Below are 22,890 nucleotides of genomic sequence, written 5' to 3' on the forward strand. Positions count from 1 at the left end.
TAACAGATTTTATTGGTCAGATGAGCAGGAGGACATTGTGGAGAGGAATAATAGCAGTTTTAGAATATGTTTTCATTTTTGAAGGAAACAAAAACTTGGGGGTTGGGTGGGGAGCATATTTCTGAATTTGAGCTGATGATCATCTCAAGAAAAATCAAAGGAATTGGGGGGGGGGGGGTTAGAAGGCCTTCAAAGTAGCAAGGGCAGGATGAGAGAGCTCTGCTTCCCTCCAGGAAGCCTCTTCCACTGGAGTTTGGCTCAGCTATTATTCAGCAAGTTGCAGAACCACATTCCTCACTCTGTTGGTACTAAGTCAAATATTCTTAAGATTTAGCCTCCAAACTTGAACCTGAGAATGGCTTTTATTTTTTTTATTTTTTTTTTTTTAGGTTTTTTTTTTCCAAGGCAAGTGGGGTTAAGTGGCTTGCCCAAGGCCACACAGCTAGGTAATTATTAAGTGTCTGAGACCGGATTTGAACCCAGGTACTCCTGACTCCAGGGCCAGTCCTTTATCCACTATGCCACCTAGCTGCCCCAGGGAATGGCTTTTAAAGAAGCTGCTTATGGTTCAGATTTAATCCACTCACATTTTAAAAGAGACTCAGGGATGCCCAATGGGACTGAATGATTCTCAGCATGTCTAGGGCACAGCCTCCCACAGCTCTGGCTCAAGGATTCGAAATGTTAACAACCATTTACCTTAAGAGTTGGTGGAAGATTCATTGGCTCCACTACCCTGATTCGGTTGGCACTTAATATCAGTTCTTCAAGCTTAGTGTACTTCAGCACTTCCTCATCAATTACAGTAATCTAGAAGATATGGGAGGGCAGAACACAAGCCAGAACCATCCTAATGACTATTTTAACATTCTTGTTTCTCTAAATGGAGTTAGGAGCATGTTTGAAGAAATTTCACAGAGCTTTTAATGATCCCAAGCTGCTTCCTGGAATAAAAAACTGTCCTTTCAAATAAATTCACGACTGTTTATGAACACTACAAACTCAAAAAAACCCCAACCCCCCAAAACTTGTAATGCCACAGTTGACAAGAGACACTTGGAGGGTGAAATGAATTTCCAGGGATAGCCAATATATGAGAAGAGGTATGAGAGAGGATTCAGGAAATGTATGCTTCAGCAGCATTTTCTCAGATCTTTAGTTCCTTACAATCTGTCAGCTGCCATCTGTTTTGTTTATTTTTTCTGGACATGTTCTTTTGCCCTTATATGTCCTATGCCTTTCATAAGATTGTTAAATTCCTCCCTGGTACTTTGCATTTTTCTCCCTTCTCTAGCTCTATGTAAAGTGTACATGTTTGTCTGATTTACTGACAAGACCTGTACTTGTGCAGTGGATAGAGCACCAGCCCTGTAGTCAAGAGAACTTGAGTTCAAATCTGGCCTCATACACTGACACTTACTAGTTGTGTGATACTAGGCAAGTCATCTAACCATGATTGCCTCATATCCAGGGCCATCTCCAGTTGTCCAGATCCTTATCTGGCCACTGGACCAAGATGACTCTGGAGGAGAAAGTGAGACTGGGAACGTAACATAGCGCACCCCCCCCCACTCAAATCCAATTCACGTGCTTCTCATGGTATCACCTCCCTGATGTCATAGTCTTTTTCAAAAATGAAGGACAAACATCATCATACACATATCCAAACTAAGACATTTCAGGAGAGGGTAGGTAAGGGTAAAGGAGAAGGGAAGGATCAGATTCCTGAACATTGAAAGGCTTTGATATGGTCCATTTTAGAGGGAAGGGGCATGTCTTTCCCAACTCTGCGTTTTCCTAGATGCCTTTTTTAAAAAAAAATATCCCAGTGACTCAGCATAAAATGAGGATAAGCCATTAATTTAACTCTCAGCCTCTATAAAGTCTACAAGCTTAGTCATAATTCTATACAACCAGAATGAATTTTTCATTAGTAAGTGTGAAAAATGTCCTCTTTTCCCAAGACTGAGTTTTTTGTAAGGGTTTTTTTTTTTTTTTTTTTTTTGCAAGGCAATGGGGTTAGGTGGCTTGCCCAAGGCCACACAGCTAGGTAATTATTAAGTGTGTGAGGTCAGATTTGAACTCAGGTACTCCTGACTCCAGGGCGCCACCTAGCCGCCCTAAGACTGAGTTTTTATAAATCTGAATTGTTCACAGAGTGGACAGGGAAGGAGTCTGGCTGGTTCTAGCCTGGCATGTACAACTGAATTCTTTCCAAGGGTCTGGGGAACAGACCCATGAAGAATAAACAAAGTAAGTAGCTCATTCTTCTGGGTAAGTGAGATCAGATGATCATATGTTCTGAACTAGGAGTTCAACCCCTTTACAGGGGAGTAAACTGAGGCCTAGAAAGATGTGATTTCCTCAAGGTTACACAGAAGTATGTATTCAAACTCAACACTCCTAGAAGAGGAGTAGAGCTTACTGTTAAGACTAGCTTGTTATGTTCTAAGAAAATCTTACTCAATTTGTTATCAACATTATTTTTCCCAATATAGAGGTCCTAAGGTCACTTTTATAATGGCAGAATTAGAACTTGGTGATTCTAGGCTCTCTGGAAACTTGTTCCTTTATTTTCCCCTTCTTTGTCCTTAATTTTACCAATGATTCTTGGAAGGAGGACCCTCCCCCCACTCCCTGCTTTATAATAGTAACCTCTATCTCCTAATGCCTTTCCATGTCACCGATACTTACCCCCTTGTTCACCACCCGGAGGGATGTGTAATAAGAATAGAGAAAGGCATCATCAATGATGAAGGGATTTTGGGTGGCAAGCTCTCGCAGATATTGGTCTTCCATAGTTGAATCTTCTGGTTGAGCCCAAGGAGACTTTGCACTTTGGACCAACCGCAACAGAGTGTCCACAGTCTCCTCTTCAGGGGGCACATCTTCTGGCATTTTAGGGAAGCCACTTTTCCAAGATTTCAAGTTTTCAGGAGAGAATAGAGTTTTGTTCTGTAATAGAAAGGAAGAGATAAGAGGGCAAGTTTTTTTGGGAAATGTGTGGGGCCCTACTGGTGATGGATTTTAAATGCCAGATTGAGAAACCAGAAACCAAGGCAACAGGAAGCCATTGACCAAACAATTTATAATTTTTTTTTATAGATTTTTCAAGGCAATGGGGTTAAGTGGCTTGCCCAAGGCCACATGGCTAGGTAATTAAGTGTCTGAGGTCGGATTTGATATAATTTGTTTTTTGAGGCTAGGCTGCTTATCTCACCCAGGCTGAAGTGTGGCCACCACTTCAGGACTCCAGGCAACTACTGATGAAGGAGAAGTCAAGGATGGGTGATTGACCTAATGTGATAGCCATTAAAATGATTAAAGAGATGAGTGCAAGAGTTGTTTCAAAAGAAGAATTAAACTGGTTAGTGATAGGATATGGAGCACCTGGAAGAGGAGGAAATACATGACTTCAGGTCTATTGCCTATAGTAGAAATAAACAAGTGAGGAGAAGTAAAACACTACCAGCCATATATAGCGGTGTTGTCATTCAGTCATGTCTCATTCTTCCTGATTCCATTTGAGATTTTCTTTTTTTTTTTTAGGTTTATTTTCTTTTTGCAAGGCAAAGGATTTGAACTCAGGCACTCCTGACTCCAGGGCCAGTGCTCCATCCACTGCACCACCCAGCCACCCCTCATTTGAGATTTTCTTGACAAAAATACTGGTTTGCTATTTTCTTCTCCAGCTCATTTTAAAGATAAGGAAACTGAGGCAATTAGGGTTACTTGACTTGCCCAGGATCACACGGCTAGAAAGTATCTGAGATCTGGTCTACACGCTCTGTCTCCTTGTGCTACCCAGCTGCCCCATAGCTGTAACTGTTAATTATTTCACTCAACTGAAAATGGGGAATGTTGTTCTATGATACTCAGCTTATTCATCTTTTTATTTCTGTCAATGCTTGGTACACAGCAAGGGCTTAATAAATGCTTGTTTGCTATTATTTATGTTGGTGCCTAAGCACAATGTAAAAGAGAACATATGAATATCCTTCTTTGAAGCAGGTGTTAAGGACTACATAACCACATAGCCACCCGTTGTTATACACACAAACATGTACTACCCAAACTGAACATTTTAACATCAAAAGTTAAGCATTTTTCAGGGTGGCTAGGTGGTACAGTGGATGGAGCACCGGCCCTGGAGTCAATAGGACCTGAGTTCAAATTCAACTTCAGACACTTATTACCTAGCTGTGTGGCCTTGGGCAAACCACTTAATCCCATTTGCCTTGCAAAAAAACCTAAAAAAAAAGAAGTTAAGAATTTTTCATCTTAAAGAAATATGGATGAGGTAGATTTTTAACATGAAGATTGCTACCAAATTTGGTTCTCTTATTATAAACAGCTGTTTGCAGTAGCAGCCTGCCAGTTACTTGTCTCTAAAGATTATCTGGAGATGAACAACTCCCTTTCACCAGTGCAGACTTTTATCTGAGCCCTTTAATTGTTGGCTTGCAAAATGAAGCAGGTAAAATAGAACAATTAAAAAAATGAGAAAAGCATTCTTAGCAGTACTTTGTGCTATTAGAGAACTCAATACAGGAAGATGTTCATCTATGAAAAATTGTTAAACAAGTTATATAGGAATATAATGGAATGCCACTGAGCTGTAAAATGCAATATAAATATAATGAATTCAGAGAAGCAGGAGAAGACACAGGAACTAAAGACAAAATGAAGTAAATCAATAAAGTATTTTTTTTTAGGTTTTTGCATGGCAAATGGGGTTAAGTGGCTTGCCCAAGGCCACATAGGTAATTATTAAGTGTCTGAGACCAGATTTGAACCCAGGTACTCCTGACTCCAGGGCCAGTCCTTTATCCACTATGCCACCTAGCCACCCCAAAATGAAGTAAATCAAACAAGGGAAACACTGTAAATGAAGACTTAATGAAAAATCAGCAACAAAAGAAATTAAATGTGTCTAAGGAGGATTAAGCTTGTTCCTGAAGGAGGAATAAGAAAATGCATCCAACCTCTTTAATGTAGAAGTGATGGGGAACATTGTATAAGGTGTCCTATTGACTATGGTGTTTTTTTTTGCTCAACAGTTCTTTTGTTTTTAGTTTTTTTAGTTTTTGCAAGGCAATGGGGTTAAGTGGCTTGCCCAAGGCCACACAGCTAGGTAATGATTAAGTGTCTGAGGCAGGATTTGAACTCAGGTCCTCCTGACTCCAGGGCTGGTGCTCTATCCACTGTGCCACCTAGCTGCCCTAAAAGCAAAAGATATTAACAAAATTTTGAAAGAAAATTAAAAGATATTTTAATGTATATGTGTATAGAATGTTGCTTATATCAATAGACCACAGGCTATCAGGTGGTCTTATAATCCTCAGGTTTTGCTTCACTGTTTTGTTTTTTTTTTTTGGTGGTTGTTGCTAGGTTGGGAATATGGGTGTGTGGGAGGGGTATCTATCAAAAAGCAATTCTGGGGCAGCTAGGTGGTCCAGTGGATAGAGCATCAGCCCAGGAGTCAGGAGGACCTGAGTTCAAATGTGGCCTCAGACACTTAATAATTGCCTATGTGACCTTGGGCAAGTCACTTAACCCCATTGCCTCAAAGAAATACAATTTTTTTAAAAATCGACTCTGGAGGCAGCTAGGTGGCACAGTGGATGGAGCGCCAGTCCTGTAGTCAGGAGGACCTGAGTTCAAATGTGACCTCAAGTAGCTGTGTGACCCTGTAAGTCATTTAAAACCAATTACCTCCAAAAAACCCCAATGACTCTGATATTTAAAAAGGCAGCAATAAAAACAAAAAAGTAAAAAAAAAGAATAAAGGATAGAAGATCTTCATAGCAATACCTTTTAAGGTAGCAAAGGGAAATTCATTAGATCCCTATCAACTGGGGTTTGACTAAACAAATTGTGGTATATTAACGTAATGTTACTCTGCCAGAAATGACACACATGAAAAATTCAAAGTTCATGAGGAAATTTATATGAGCTGACAAAGAAAAATGAAAACCAAGATGATGCTCACATTGATATAAATGGAAAGAATACCAATAGAACCAAACTGAAGACTATATATATATATATATATAATATATGTATATATATATATATATACATATATATATATATAATTATAATGACAAAGCTTGCTCTAGCGGAAGAGCTGAGAAAAAGCACCTCCTCCCTCACCCAGATGTGGAGCATCTCCTGTGCTGTCAGATGAGGTTGATGTGATTTTGGTTTTGTGGAACTGGCTTTTTTCTCCTTTCTTATTCTTTGACACAAGGGTAGGTATGAGAAGAGGGGCATGTACAAAAAAAGTTACTAATACAAGAAAAATAGTAAAATATGCTTTAAAGGAAATAAAGGCAAGAAAGTTAGTCAGTAGTGAGTTGATATTGAATACCACATGGAAGGCCCAAGCAATTTGCCAATTACCTGGGAAAAAACCCAAGGATTGAAAATCACAATTCCCCCTCTTTAGTGAGTTTTTAATTCAACTGAGAAATAACTCCAGAGTCAACATTAACTTACTACCCCCAGGGGCAGCTAGGTGGCACAGTGAATAGAGTACGACTCTGGAGTCAGGAGGACCTGAGTTCAAATCTAACCTCAGACACTTAATTGCCTAGTTATGTGACCTTAGTCAAGTCACTTAACCCCATTGCCTTGCAAAAATCAAAACAAACAAATAAACAAAAAATAAATAAATTACTACTCCCAGAATCTCAAAGATTAGACTAGCACAGCCCAATTCTACCAGGCTGAAAAAGTTTTAAGTATGAGTCTGTTGAATGTATGTCTGTTTTTTAAGAACCATTATCATCAGACAGATGATTGGAATGCTAAAAAGAGGGTCTCTCTCGGTCTCTGTCTCTCTCTCTGTCTCTCTCTCTCTCTCTCTCAGGAAACCACACATACACACACACACACACACACACACACACACACACACACACACACCCCTGACAAAAACACAAGATTCTTGACCTATGCCATACTTATGAAGGAGAATATGAATGAAACCCGAATAGTTCTATAAATGGAAAGAGAGATAATTGTCATTTCCAACCATGCAATTCTATAAAACTCACATTTTAGAAGTAATTCAATACACCACATAGACAGGGTTGGACTGAAGTTCTGAGCCTGCAAAAGCACTGTACAGTGTTGTAGTGCCTGGAATCTCTCATTTCTCATCTACAAGACCTGGGAGCATTTCATAATCATTTCAATAGATCTTCAAAGCAACTCTGGGGGGTGGGGTAGAGCCAAGATGGTGGAGGAGCTTTAATGTTACCCCCTCAAAAAACTCTTCCAAAAAGATCTAGGAAACACACTTGTCTGAATCCTGATGGAGAATAATTGTCATATTCTATCCCAGGTCAGCATAATGAGACAAAGATCTGCAGATGCTAAGGACAGAATCTGACTAGAAGAAATCATGCAGAGCATTTCAGCACCCACAAGATTCTCCTTACTAGGTGGGGAGGGGAGGGGTCAAAAAGAAGTTCACAACCTATATTGGGGACTGGCATCTGGCAACTGTATCACCCACTACCCAATTCTAGGTCACAGATCCAGGGTAGATTGAAAAATAGGCTTGTATACTCAGGGATTCTGGTATTCATAAAGAAGGAGCAATTGTGCTTGTCAGGCAGTGAGCAGGAAGCTCAGACTCCAGGAGCAGAGGGGTGTCTCAGTTCCAGCTTCAAGCCTAATCTGAAGCCTACAGAGAAATAATCAGGGTGGGAATTTCTGACCAAAGTGAACCTAGTTTCCCATGCAACCAGTTATGGCTAAGTCCAACCACTGTCTACTGTTTCTCATACCCAACCCAGGTCAGGAGCTTGCAGAGTTCAGACCAGGGGAAAGCAATCAGATTTTATTCTAAATTAGACCACTGTGGGTACATGAAAAATTTTCAGGTTCCCCAGCCTGAGATATCCTTGAGATCCTAGAATAATACAATTCTCAGTACTTCAAGAGAGTAGCAACAGCACTTACCTATACCTTCTCTCCAGGAGTACAGCCCATGGTCTTAACATAAATTCCAAAGAAGTGGAGTGGAAGAATGAGAAAACAAAAAAAAGAAACTCACCATAAAAAGCTTTTCTGGTGGTAGTGATGTTCAAAACATAAATCCAAAAGAAGAGAATGACTCCAAAACATCTATCTATAAGCAAAGCCTCAAAGTAAAATACAGCTTTGGCACACATTCAATCAGGATTACTGGAATAGTTGAAGCAAGAGTTTTCAAAATAAAATGCTTTTTTAAATGAAAATAGAGTGCAAAAAGAAAAAAATGGAAAAGAAATAAAAGCTATGGAAGAAAGAATTAGGAAGAGAGTTAACTGCTTGGCATGAAATCTTGGTACAAAAAGGTACCTTGGTACCTTACTGAAGCAACAAACTCCTGGAAAATTTGAATGGACCAAAGGGAAGTCAATGACCTCATGAGATAACAAGGCATTTCATACCACCAAACAACAACACCAATACTCAACCTAGAAAACAAATTAAGGAGGGAAAAAAATGTAAGAGTCATCAGACTAGGGGTGGAATCAAGATGGCACAAGAAGGCAGCATTTCCCCAGGAACTCCTTCTCCCAAAAACTCCAAAGGCCAACAAATTATGACTCTATTCAAAATTTAGAGGGGCAGAACCCACAGAAAGACTGAGTGATATATTTTCCCAGTCCAAGATAACTTAGAAGTACTGCAGGAAAGGTGTGTTTCACCAAGACCCAGAGTTGGAAAAAGCCCCGGTTGCAGCACAGCCCTGGGATAGCTTGAAGAGGTGGGGAAAGAATTCTGTTACACCAGAATGAGTGTAGAGTGAGGGAGCATTGGCCACAGAACATGCAGTGAGAATCTGGAAAAAGAAGCCTGCACCCCCAGAGATGGTAAGGGGGTCAGGGAAAACTGCAGAGATTTCTCTGCTCTCCCTCGGTGTAGGACTCTGTTGTTTGCCTACACTCAGATTCAGGTAGCAGTTTGGGCTTCCATACTAAGCTAGTCAAGCAGGACCCCTCCTTATAGCTCCAGGGTAGAGGGAAACACAGGTAAGAGAGCATAAGACCTTAGAGGAATAAAGGTCACAGTGGGGTGTCCCCCCAAAAAAAACCCCAAAGCCTTGGAAGGGCTGTGGATTGGTCTTGGGCTGAGGATTTCCTCAAACAAAAGAAAAAGAAGAATCTGACCATAGAGAATTACTTTAGTCCCATGGAAGATCAAAACACATACTCAGATGATGACAAAATCAAAGCTTTCTTATCCAAAACTTCCAAGAGAATCAGAAAATGGGCTCATACTATGGATGAGCTCAAAAATAGACTTTGAAAAGCAATTAAGGGAGGTGGAGGAAAAATTGGGTTGAGAAATGAGAGCAATGCAGATAAATCATGAAAACCAAATGAACAGCTTGGTAAAAGAAATACAAAAAAATACTGAAGAAAATAATATGTTAAAAACCAGTTTAGGCCTAATGGAAAAAGCAAAACAAAAGGCAAATGAGGAGAAGAATGCCTTAAAAAGCAGAATTGGTCAGCTTGGGAAAAGAGATAAAAAAAAGCTCTCCAAAGAAAATTAACTCCTTCAAATGCAGAATGGAACTAAAGGAAGCTGCAAGAAATCAGGAAGAGGGGTGGCTAGGTGGCGCAGTGGATAAAGCACCTGCCCTGGAGTCAAGAGTACCTGGGTTCAAATTCGGTCTCAGACACTTAATAATTACCTAGCTGTGTGGCCTGGGGCAAGCCACGTAACCCCATTTGCCTTGGGAAAAAAAAAGAAATCAGGAAGAAATAAAACTCTTCCAAAAAAGCCAAAAAATTAGAAGTTAAAATGTGGAATATTTCATTGGAAAAACAACTGACGTCAAAAATAGATCCAGAAGAAATAACTTAAAAACTATTGGACTATCTGAAAGCTACAACCAGGAGAAGAGCCTAGACTTCATTTTTCAAGCAAAAGTGCCCTGAGATCCTAGAAGCTGAGGGTAAAATAGAAATCGGGAGAATTCACTAGTCACCTCCTGAAAGAGATCCCAAAAGAAAAATTTCCAGGAATATTATAGCCAAATTCTAAAACTCGCAAATCAAAGAGAAAATTCTAAAAGCTGCCAGAAATAAACAATTCTACTATAATCCATACTCAGGATTACACAGAATCTGGCAGCATCTACATTAATGGCTCATAGGGATTAGAATATGATATTCCAGAAGGCAAAAGATCTACCCAGTAAAACTGAACATCCTCTTTCAGGGGAAAAGATGGACTTTTTTTTTAGGTTTTGTTTTTTTTTGCAAGGCAAACGGGGTTAAGTGGCTTGCCCAAGGCCACACAGCTAGGTAATTATTAAGTGTCTGAGACCGGATTTGAACTCAGGTACTACTGACTCCAGGGCCGATGCTTTATCCACTACGCCACCTAGCTTCCCCTAAAAAGATGGACTTTCAATGAAACAGGAGACTTTCAAACTTTCCTACTGAAACAACCAGAGCTGAACAGAAAGTTTGATCTCCAAATATAGGACTCTGGTGAACCATAGTGGGGTGCACGAGAAGGACTAAGAGGAACGTAATGATGTTGAACTGTTTGTATTCCTGCATGGAAAGAAGATATTGATAACTCATATGAACTTTCTCATTTATAAGAGCTGTTAGGAGCATATGTAGACAGGACACAGGAACGAATGGAATATAATGGTAAAATATAGTAAAAAAGATGGAGTCAATGGATGATAAAGGAAGTACTGGGAGGAAGGGAAGGGAGATGAAGAAGCTAAGAAATTTCACGTAAGAGTCAAGAAAAAGCTTTTGTCAATGGAGTGGAAAGGGGGAAGGCAAGGGGAATGAATGAGCCTTCATTCTCATCAGAAATGACTCAGAGAGGAAATAACATACACACTTAATAGGGTGAGGAAATCTATCTTACCCTAGAGAAAAATGAGAAGAAAGGGATGGGATAAGGAGGAATGGAGGAGGGAAGGGGGGAATAGGTAATAGAAAAGAGGGAAGATCAAGGGAGAGGGTACTCAGATACAACACACTTTTGGACAGGGCCAGGATGAAAGGAGAAAGAGAATAGAATAAATGAGAGTGGGGAGGAATAGAGTTAGAGGTACAGCTTGTAATAGCAACTGTGGGAAAAATATTGAAGCAATTCTTTGGTAGATTTATGATAAAGAAAGCAACTCACCCCAGAGATAGAGCCATTGGAATGTGAACACAGACTGAAGTACATTTTTCCCCTCTCTCTCACTATTCTTGAGGTTTCGCATTTTCTTGGGGGGGTTATGTTTATGTTTACTGTTATAACAAAATTATTGTAAGGATAGTAATAATAAATTAAAGTTCACTTGCAAAAAAAAAAAAAAGAAAAGAAACTAGGAGGGATGAGAATTCAGGGAAGCCTGGAAGGATTTGCATAAACTGATGCTGAGGGAGACAAGCAGAACCAGAAAAGCATTGTTACTTCCTAATAGTAACATGGGGGTGATGATCAACCTTAACAGACTTGCTCATTCCATTAGTGCAACAATCAGGGACAATTTTGGGGTATCTGTGATGGAGAATACCATTTGGATCCAGAGAAAGAATTGTGGAGCTTGAAAAAAGACCAAAGACTATTTCTTTAATTTAGGGGAACCCCCCCCATTATCTGACTATATAATTCTGCTATCTCTTGTTCCTTGAGGATATGATTTCTCTTATCACATTCTACTTAGATCAGTGTATACCACAGAAACATCGTGAAGATTAACAAACTGCCTTCTGTGGGGGGAAGGGAAGGGAAGAAAGATTAAGGGGGAAATTGTAAAACTCAAAATAAATAAAAAGATAAAAATAATAGTAGAAATAATAGTAGAAATAGTAGAAAATAAAAGAATCATCAGAATATACGAACATCAAGACCAAAAAAAGAATATAGACATCTTATTCCAAGAAATCCTAAAATTAAGCTGCTCAGATTTCTTATAATTACAGGACAAAGTAGAACTAGAAAATCACCTCTTGAAAGAAATCACAGAATGAAAACTCACAGGATACTATAACCAAAATCTAGAGCTTCCAGGACAGAAAAAATTCAAAGACCATAATATGATTTATACATAATTTTTCAGCTATGATAATTAAGGAAAAGAGAGCTTGGAATAATATATTTCAGAAGGTGAAGGTAAAGGATAGACGCTTACAGTTAAGAACTTACCCAGAAACAAACTGAATATAATCATACTGAGTAGTAGGGGAAATGTATATTTAATCAAATAGGGAACTTCAAAACATTCCAGACAGAAAATGCCATCTACCTCCCAGAGGGAAAAACCTATGAAGATTGAATGTAGACTAAAGCATACTATTTTCACTTTTTAAAACTTGTTTCATTTTCCTCTTTTTCTCTAGTTCTGATTCTTTTTTTACAACATGATTAATATGAAAATGTAGAGGGAAGGGGATAGAAGGATGTAGAACTCAAAAGCTTACAAAAATTTGAATGCTAAAAACAAACTTTGCACGTAATTGAAAAAAATTAAAACATAAAAAACCCATTCCCTATTAAAAGGTCAGAGATGCATAAATATTTAAAATTTGAAACAGAGGACTCAATAGAAATGAAAAATTAAACATGAATAGACAATCATATGAGACTAAACAAATATGGGAAGATCATATATATATATATATATGTATGTATCTCCACTTAACCCTATTATCATTTAGAGTCATAACAGGAATCTAGACAGAAGACCTAGGAGTGGTTCTGATGTCTTGATAATCTTAAGAATGGAAAGGAGGGGGGTGGCATATATTAGGAGGTGAATGGAGGGGGAAAATCAGGACATATAAATATCTATACAAAGAAGATGAAGGGAGCACCTGACGATCTCATTCTCATCTTAATTCTTAGAAGAGTGCTCCCACAATCACTCTTGTGTCATTCTGCATATGGCTGCCAAATCAATGCTCTTAGACCCCAGTTATGACTATATCCCTTCCCTGTTTCCAGAAACTTCAGTGGTTCCCTACTGCTTTTGGGATAACATATAAGATGCTCTCTCTGAAAATTAAGGCCTTTCACAATCTGGCTTTCTGTCCTAGTGCTAGATAATTGTTTGCCTTTACTTTACTTATTCAAGCCTCCATCACCTCCTGTCTAGCAATACCTTCTCTGCTTTGAATATTTCTCCTCTCCAATGCATCTCCCCCCACCCAATTGCAAAAGTAGTTTTCTTTAAGCACTGATCAAACCATTATCAGAAAGGTTCCAGTAGTTGCCCATTGCTACCGCAATAAATTCCAAATTCTCTTTTTGGCACTTAAAACTTTCTGATTTCTCATTGGTTAAGCTGGCCTGTTAGAACTTTTCTGTGTATCATCGTGACTTTGCACAGAATGTTCCATTATGACAGAAATGGTAAAAGTTAACTTTGAATTCTTTTAAGTATTATAGTTTTTTTCTTTTTCAATTTTTTTAACATTCACTTCAAAATTTTTTAAGTTCCAAATTCTCTCCCTCTCTTCCACTCCTCCCCCACCCACAGTGAAGGCAAGAAATGTGAAATAAATTATACATGTGAAAGCATGCAGAACATATTTCCATATTAACCATGTTGTCATCCCTTTCCAAAAAGCAAGAAAAATAAAGTGAAAAAGTTATGCTTCTATCTATAATCAAACTCCATAAATTCTCTTTTAGTAGGTGGATAACATTTTTCATCATACATCCTTCAGAACTGAATCACTTTATTGATTAGGATAACCAAGCCCCTCATAGTTGCTTTGGTTGTGTTCAATGTTCTCTTTGTTCTGTTCACCTCACCCTGCAAAAAGGTATGCAGTTTTATAACCCTTTGGGCATAGTTCCAAATTGCTTTCCAGAATGGTTGGACCAGATCACAATTCTACTAACAATGCATCATTGATTCAATTTTTCCACATCCTTTCCAACATTTCTCCCTTTCTTTTTCGGTCATATTAGCCAATATTGATGGGTGTGAGGTGGTGCCTTAGAGTTGTTTCAATTTTTATTTCTCTAAACAATAGTGATTTAACATTTTTTCATATAACTATAGACAGCTGTGATTTTGTCATCTGAAAAAATGCATGTTTGATTATTCATCTATCAATTGGGGAATGACTTGCCCTCATAACTCTCTATTATTTTGAGAAATGAGGTCTTTATTAAGAGAAACTTGTTATATATATTATCCTTCCCAATTTCCTACTTTCCTTCTAATCTTGATTGCTTTGGTTCTGTTTGTGCAAAAACCTTTTGATATAATCAGAATTATCCATTTTACATCCTGTAATGCTTTCTATTTTTTTTGATCATACATTCTTCCCATATCCATTAATCTGACAAGTAAACTAATCCATGCTCTTCTCATTTGCTTCTATCAACCTTTCTTTTTAATTTTTTTTATGTTTTAATTATCTTTTTGGAAGTTAGTATGGAAGAAACTTAGATTAGACCAACACCTAACACCCTTTACCAAGATAAGATCCAAATAGATACAGGATTTAGACATAAAAAAACAATACTATAAGCAAGTTAGAAGATCAAGGACTAGTTTACCTGTCAGATATATGGAAAGGGGAGCAGTTTATGACTAAGGAAGAGATGGAGAACATCACCAAAGACAAACTAGATGATTTCGATTACATTAAATTAAAAAGCTTTTGCACAGATAAAACCACTGTAACCGAGATCAAAAGAAATGTGGTAAATTGGGAAACAATCTTTACAACTAATGATTCTGACAAAGGACTCATTTCTAAAATATACAGAAAACTGAGTCATATTTTTAAAACAAAAAACCATTCCCTAATTGACAAAGGTCAAAGGATATGCAAAGGCAATTTGCAGATGAGGAGATCAAAGCAATCCATAGCCATATGAAAAATTGCTCTAAATCATTAGTTATTAGAGAAATGCAAATTAAAGCTTCTCTTAGGTACCACCTCACACCTCTCAGACTGGCCAATATGACCAGAAAGGACAATGATCATTGTTGGAAGGGTTGTGGGAAATCTGGGACACTATTACACTGTTGGTGGAGCTGTGAACTCATCTAACCTTTCTGGAGAGAAATTTGGAACTACAACCAAAGGGCAACAAAAATGAGCATACCCTTTGACCCAGCAATACCACTACTGGGTCTATACCCTGAAGAGATGATGAAAAAGGGTAAAAATATCACTTGTACAAAAATATTCATAGCAGCCCTGTTTGTGGTGGCAAAGAATTGGAAATCAAGTAAATGTCCTTCAATTGGGGAATGGCTTAGCAAACTGTGGTATATGTATGTGATGGAACACTATTGTTCTATTAGAAACCAGGAGGGATTGGAATTCAGGGAAGCCTGGAGGGATTTGCATGAACTGATGCTGAGTGAGATGAGCAGAACCAGAAAAACACTGTACACCCTAACAGCAACATGGGGGTGATGGTCAACCTTGAAGGACTTGCTCATTACATCAGTGTAACAATCAGGAACAATTTTAGGCTGTCTGCAATGCAGAATACCATCTGTATCCAGATAAGGAGCCATGGAGTTTGAACAAAGTTCAAGGACTATTCCCTTTAATTTAGGGGAAAAAAAAACAGATATCTTATTGTCTGATCTTGTACTCTCTTAGACTTTTTGTCTCTTCCTTAAGGATATGATTTCTCATCACACTCAGTTTGGATCAAGGTATAACATGGAAACAAAGTAAAGACTGACAGATTGCTTTCTGTGGGGTGGTGGGGGGAGGGAAGTAAGATTGGGGGGGGGGAAATTGTAAAACTCAATATCTTTAATAAAAAATTTAAAAAGTGAAAAAAGTTATTTTTTGAATTTTACAATTTTCCCCAATCTTACTTCCCACCCCCACCTCTGCAGAAGGCAGTCTGATAGTCTTTACATTGTTTCCATGCTATATACTGATCCAAATTGAATGTCTTGAGAGAAATCATATCCTTAAGGATAAAATATGAGAGAGAGCAAAATTGCATAATATAGCTTTTTAAAAAATTAAAGGTAATAGTCTTTGTTCTTTGTTTAAACTCTATAGTATTCACAGATACCCTAAAATTGTATCTGATTGTTGCACTGATGAAATGAGCGAGTCTATCAAGGTTGATCTGATATCACCCCCATGTTGCTTCTAGGGTGTACAGTGTTCTGGTTCTGCTCATCTCACTTAGCATCAGTTCATGCAAATCCTTCCAGGCTTCTCTGAATTCCCATCTCTCCTGGTTTCTAATAGAACAATAGTGTTCCATAATATACACATACCACAATTTGTGGTGGCAAAGAATTGGAAATTGAGTGAATGTCCCCAATTGATGGACATTCACTCAATTTCCAATTCTTTGCCACCTCAAATAGGGTTGCTATGAATATTTTTGTACAAGTGATGTTTTCACTCTTTTTCATGATCTCTTCAGGGTATAGACCCAGTAGTGGTATTGCTGGATCAAAGGGTAAACACATTTTATTGCCCTTTGGGCATCATTCCAAATTGTTCTTCAGAAAGGTCGGATGAGTTCACAGCTCCCAACAATGTATTAATGCCTCAGATTTCCCATATCCCTTCCAACATTGATCATTGTCTTTTCTGGTCATATTGGCTAGTCTGAGAGATGTGAGATGGTACCTCAGAGGTTCTTTAATTTGCATTTCTCTAATAATTAATGATTTAGAGCAATTTTTCACATAACTATGGATCGCTTTGATTTCCTCATCTGTAAATTGCCTCTACATATCCTTTGACCATTTGTCAGTTGGGGAATGGCTTTCAACCTTTATTTCTAAATCATGTACTCATTTTGACCTAGTACAGATTTGTAAGGTGAAGTTTATGTTATCATCTAGTTCAAAGGACCAAAATAGATTCTATAAAGGAAATAATGCTGGAATTTTCTATTGTAAGATTTTGGCTTTTTTTTAACTCAATTTTTATCTCTTAGAATTCCCAGGTTTTTTTTTCACAGCTCAGTCTAGGATCCATCCCTTCCCTCCATGGCACCTTTGTTGACTGTCCCCCTAAAATTACCTTGTATTTTGTATATATTTAATTTACATGTATGGGTGCAAAGAGAATGAAAGCTTCCTAAGAGCAGGGATTTTCATTTTTGTCTTTGTGTGTCTAATATATGGTACCACAGTGTTTGGCGTGCAATTTATAAATATGTTAATACAGTCATTAATGCAAGCTCTAAACTGAAGCTAGGAGTTCATTTGCAGAAGTTACAAACTTTATCCTTGAACTTGGAACCCTTCTCGGAGTCACAACTGGTCACTTAGGTCACCAATTCTTCCCTAAAGCTAAGAACCCTTTCTTGGGTTGGGGAATCTCCCACTAGTCCCAGGACCACCTTTACCAAGATGGGACCAGAAGCATTTTATTCTTTTTTTACCTGCCATGTTTTTTCGTTGTTTTTTTTTTTTTTTTTTTTTTTTTAATGCGATAATACTGGAGTACAGACACAAAACTGTCTTGGAAGTCCTCTCCCAGAATTTAAAAAAAAACTGTTTTGCGTGTGAGATGTCTTCCCAGCGGATTACGATCTCTGTCGGGGCAGAGAACCTTGCATTGGCCCTAGGAGTTCTTTGCCAAGTCTGTGAACCCCATCCTAAGGTTACAGGCTCTTTGCTATGGGAAACCCTTGTCTTGGCGCAAGGTCCAGCCAGGGCTGGGAAGCTATTTAATGTAAGCCGGGGAAGGGGCGGGTGGCCTCTGCCAGTTTCACGTTCCCTACCAAATTGAGCAGCCCTTCTATCAAAACGAGCCTTGTGGAGGCAAAAGGCTGGGAGACCCTGCCGAGAGGTAAAGGAAAAGGAGACAGCCCACCGTTAGGGGGTTCCTGAGCTCTGCAGCAGGTAGTGGGACCCTCCCCGGCCCTCCTGCCAGCCGCTCCCTGGCCTTTCTCCATCGCGAAGCCCTGGTCCGCCTCAGCTCCCCAGGGTCGCAGCAGGGAAGGGCCCTTTTCCCTGACCGTAAACACTCCGGGAGCCGGGGGTCCTCGCCGCCCGGCCCTGCTCTCTTGTCCCAGGGGAGGGGGCAGGTCCGCTCCCAGGGTTCCACATTCTGCGCCCACCCGGCTTGCCGGCTCCCCCTTGCCCTGGGTGGGGCTTCACCCGCTTCGGGGCCCCTTGCCAGGGTGCCAGGGCCCGGGAGGCCTCGAGCCGAGAGGCCTGCTCCGGACCCTAGCTGGGGGGCGCCCCGTCCTAGGGGTCCCCGAGCGGCTCACCCAGCTGCCCAGCCCGCAGGGGAACTCCCGCAGGCACAGCCTCCGCAGGTGCTCCTGGAAAGCCTGGCTCACGGTCACGGCGCCCGGCCCCGCCTCCATGCTGGGGAGGGGGCACACACACCTGAGGGGTCAAGAGGGGGCGATGCTCTGCGTAGGAAGGGGGGGCTGGAGGGAGAGAGGGCCGGGGGGACCGGGGGGCCATGAAGGGAGAGGGTGCCTGCAGGGACTAGGGAGGGGCGGGAGGTGGGGGCGGCGGGGGCAGGGGGGAGCCCGAGGGGGGCCCGAGCAAAGGCTGGGACCCGCAAGTCCGAAAGGCCCCAGGGCGAGAGCGTTGCCAGGGAACGGCCCAAGCCGCTAGCTCTCTGTGCCCCGCGCTTGCGCAGAACTGGTCTGGCAGGCTGCGCCGGTGCCACCTCCCACCTGGCAAAGGTCCTAGGCTTTAAGATGCTGGGAAGTCGACTCGGATCCGAAGTCAGTGCCCTGGAGCCTGGACAAGTCCCTGAGCCTGCCCGAGCCCCAGTTTCCTTATCTGCGGGATGTTCTGGAGGCTTTTCACTCCTCTCATTGTCATCAACCATCACTTATTTATTTTTAGTTTTTTAGGTTTTGCAAGGCAATGGGGTTCAGCGGCTTGCCCAAAGCCACACAGCTAGGTCATTATGAAGTGTCTGAAGTCGGATTTGAACTCAGGTCCTCCCGCCTCCAGGGCCGGGGCTCGTTTATTAAGTGACTACTATGTGGCCGTCAGTCTAGTAAGTAGTAGTATTTCCCATTCAGCCTGTAGCTAGCTTGTCGGCACATGTCTGCTTGCTTGTCTCTTCCGTTAGACTGTAAGCTCCTGGAGGGCAGGGATCTGCTCTTGCCTGCCGTGGGGTCTGTCCTCAGTTGTGGGAAGCAAAAATGTACAATCAATGGTAAAGAATGGTAAATAACCTAGTTTTAAGGGAGATTCTGTAAAGCTTACTGTAGGAGGGAGTTAAATTGGGACTTGGAGGAAGTCGGGAGGCAAAGATGAGAAGGGAGAGCATGAGGCATGGGGGACAGCCAAAGAGAAAGTCCTAAACTGGGGGATGGAGTCTTGTTTATGGAACAGTGCAGGAGACCGGTTTTTGTCACTAGATAGAAAGGAAAGTGCAAGGAAGTAAGATGTAAGAAGAGTGAAAAGGGGGGCGAGACGGGGCTTTAAATACCAAAGGAAACATTTTGTATTGGATCCTATTTAGCCTGTGGAAGGGTGACATGTTTGGAGACTTTTTCTGATTGGAGAACTAGAGTAGGCAGTAGGGAGAGACTCGAAGGAGGCCGAGGCACCAGCAACCATTGAATAATGAGGTGATGAGGGTCTGCACCAGGGCAAGGGAAGGGTGACGGTGTCAGGGGAAAGAGGCGTATTGGAGGGATGTCACAAAGGTGAAATTAAGAGGCCTGGACAGCATTTGGGATCGGGGCTATGAGACATGAGAGATTGAGGATGACTCCTAGGTTGTGGGGCAAGGGAAGTAAGGTCAAGGATGAGAGCCCAATTAAGCCTGAGGAGGAGGAGGAAGAGGAAGGAAAGGAAAAAGAGTGGTCAGATAGTATAGGTCCTCAAGAGATTGTGTAACTGATGATAATGAGGTCCAGACCAGGGTCCTTTCTGAGGACTTCCTGGCTTCACCTATTAATAAAATAAAGTTCACACATCTGTGTAGAGTGGAATTTCCCATGCCTTCCTTCCCCAATAACCAGATCTTTAAGTCTCTCCCTCTTTTTTCCCAAATCACCCACAATACAAGAATGGAAGCAGTGCATCCAAAATAACAACAACCCCCCAATTATACAGGGTACAGGCACTATAAAGGGGCAGCTAGATGTTGAAATGGCTGAAGAGCCAGGAAGACCTGAATTCAAATCTGTCCCCACTTGACACTAGCTGTGTGACCTTAGGCAAGTCACTTCACCTTGATTGCCTTGCATCCAGAACCATCTCCAGTTGTCCTGATCCATATCTAGCCACTGGACCCCCTCTCCAGAAGAGAAAGTAAGGCTGGCGATTGAGCACACTACCCCCTCACTCAAATCCAATTCATGTGCTTTATATGGCATCATCTTCCTGATGGTGTTGGAGAACGAAGGACAAACTTAGCACTGTGCTAAGTGCTTTTTTTAGAAATATAATCTAATTTGATTCTTAGAACTCTGTGAGTAGGTGTTATCTTTATTCTCATTTTGCATTTGGAGAAATTGAGGCAAATAGTGACTTGTTCACAGAGCTAATAAGAGTCTGGAGACTAGATTTGAACTCTGATCTTTCTCACTTCAATACTGACTCTACTCTTATCCTCTGAGCTGCCAACTACCCTCAGGTGAGGCAAGAGTGAAGGCTTCATGAGAATTCATTTGGACCTCTAAATCCAATTGGCAACAATTTCATAGGAATAGTGATTATAAATTCCGTACATTATAGATTATAAGATCAGTTGTAGGATCATAGGAGTCTAGCTAGAGGCTCTCCACCCTTACTTTTTCCTGTCTCAGTGACCAAATCCCATGTGGCAGAGCTGATTCAACTATATGGAAAGGTGCCCAATATATTTTTGTGCCTCTGGAACATTCTTGTCTTGATCTCAACAACAGAGATATTCCTTCACTCAACTCATGGTCCTGCTGACATGTTTTTTTTGTCTATTTTAGTGTATGTGAAATAGGTCAACTGATGGAATTCTCTAGTTTGTATAACTAGTCTGGAGTGTGTAGAGATCAATTCCTATAAAAGTAGAGTTCTGGAGGAAGAGACTATCTCAGGTGGTGAGGAAGATATGAAGTCCACTTCACCATAGACCATTTAATAAAACACCTTTGACTCAGAACTCTGTCTCAATCTCTCACTGTAGGTGGGACAAATTTAATCCCCACATTTATGGCACCCCAGATGGGACTCTAACTTACACTCCAAAATGGAGGGGAAAATAGCCAAGCTTTAAAAAGTTAAAATTATGGTCATTTAATTTTTATAGAAACAGAACTTGAATGTTCTGGAGCTTAGGAATTTAGACATTAGTCACAAATTCAAACAGTCCCTCTTATCCCAGTTGGGGACCTTTCTTAAAGAAAATCTAGTGTAAATCAAGGCAGACTCACCAATCTTGAAGACTCAGAGAATTTGGGTACAGACAGCAAAGGGAATCCAACCTCCCAGGGCTGGTATTTGTAGGGGAGCCACTGATGAAAATTCAACCTGGTGTGCATTTTTTGGGTCCCTTGCAGGGTCAGCAAAAGTAGTAGTTCATGCATAGGAGTCCCCATCTCAGGGTGCCATTAATGTGGAAATTAATAGTGTCCCACCTATAATAAAAGATTGAGTCAGAGCCCTGAGGCAATGACATTAGAGGGCCCATGGTCCCATCTAATGAAGTGGACTTCATATCTTCCTCATGCTCTAAAATGCTAGACACTCCATGATAGTCATACAAAAAAGAGGATAATTCCATCACAGTTGGCTTATGATACATTAAAACAGGCAAAACCAAAATATATCAGCAGGGTCATGAGTTGGGTGAAACAAAGAATACCTGTTAAGTGGTCAAAGATGGTTACTTGCTCATGTTGGATAAGAGAGAATGTTCCACAGGTACAAAGATATATGGGTAGGATTAAAAAACATCACTTGTACAAAAATATTCATAGCAGCCCTGTTTGTGGTGGCAAAGAATTGGAAATCAAGTAAATGTTCTTCAATTGGGGAATGGCTTAACAAACTGTGGTATATGTATGTCATGGAACACCATTGTTCTATTAGAAACCAGAAGGGACAGGAATTCAGGGAAGCCTGGAGGGATTTGCATGAACTGATGCTGAGTGCGATGAGCAGAACCAGAAAAACATTGTCCACCCAAACAGCAACATGGGGGTGATGATCAACTTTGACGGACTCGCTCCATCAGTGCAACAATCAGGGACAATTTGGGGCTGTCTGCAATGCAGAATACCATCTGTATCCAGAGAAAGAACCGGGGAGTTTGAACAAAGACCAAGGACTTTTAATTTAGAAAAAAAAAATCATTGTCTGATCTTGTTATCTCTTATACTTTTTGTTTCTTCCTTAAGGATATGGTTTCTCATCACACTCAATTTGGATCAATGTACAACATGGAAACAAAGTAAAAACTGACTTCTGTGGCGGGGTAGAGGGAGGGAAGTAAGATTGGGGGAAAAAATTGTAAAACTCAAAAAAACTTTAATAAAAAAAGTAAAAGTAAAAAAATAAAATAAAGATAAATTGGTGACCTTTCCTTGTCATTGATTCCCCTCTGCCACACAGGACTCTTTCACTAAAATAAGGAAAAACAAGGGTGGAGGGCTAGTTTCCTATGATTACACAAGTGATCTTACAATCTGCAACTCCCCACTCACAAATTCCCTTTGCAATCATGTTAAATTGATATTGATTGAAATAGGGTAGGGGGTTTAAATGAATTATTTCTCACAGCTTTGGAAATTTTTGGATAGTCTGGGGTAACTGTATATGACAACTTGCTGACTGATTGAAAGATCTCTCCTGGAAAGTCTCTCTCAGCCTCAGTATTGATTCACCTGAGCAAATACTATTAAGTCTTAACCTTGTGCTAGGAGAAGGATGCCAGGCACTCTGAGGGTACAAAGAAAAGCAGAAACATGGTCCCTGCCTTAAGGAGCTCACAGTCT

General features: G+C 40.5%; 1 protein-coding gene across 5 annotated transcripts in view; it reads right to left on the reverse strand.

The window, feature by feature from the left end:
- LRRC43 (leucine rich repeat containing 43) overlaps nt 1-18,535 on the reverse strand; it is a 36,640-nt gene extending 18,105 nt beyond the window's left edge. For 2 of the 5 annotated variants that reach the window (XM_074205550.1, XM_074205549.1), the window contains exons 1-3: nt 18,208-18,533; nt 2,695-2,955; nt 700-810 (exon numbers count right to left, since the gene is read on the reverse strand). In XM_074205550.1, coding sequence (XP_074061651.1) covers nt 700-810; nt 2,695-2,955; nt 18,208-18,306 — 471 coding nt within the window. In that variant the 5' untranslated portion in view covers nt 18,307-18,533. Of the gene's footprint in view, nt 1-699; nt 811-2,694; nt 2,956-7,974; nt 8,008-13,132; nt 13,214-18,207 lie in introns of those variants that run through there. The other 3 variants (XM_074205553.1, XM_074205552.1, XM_074205551.1) reach the window with 3 other exon arrangements.
- Nucleotides 18,536-22,890: the final 4,355 nt, after the last annotated feature.

The sequence above is a fragment of the Macrotis lagotis genome, chromosome X (assembly GCF_037893015.1).
Source record: "Macrotis lagotis isolate mMagLag1 chromosome X, bilby.v1.9.chrom.fasta, whole genome shotgun sequence".
NCBI lineage: Eukaryota > Metazoa > Chordata > Mammalia > Peramelemorphia > Peramelidae > Macrotis > Macrotis lagotis.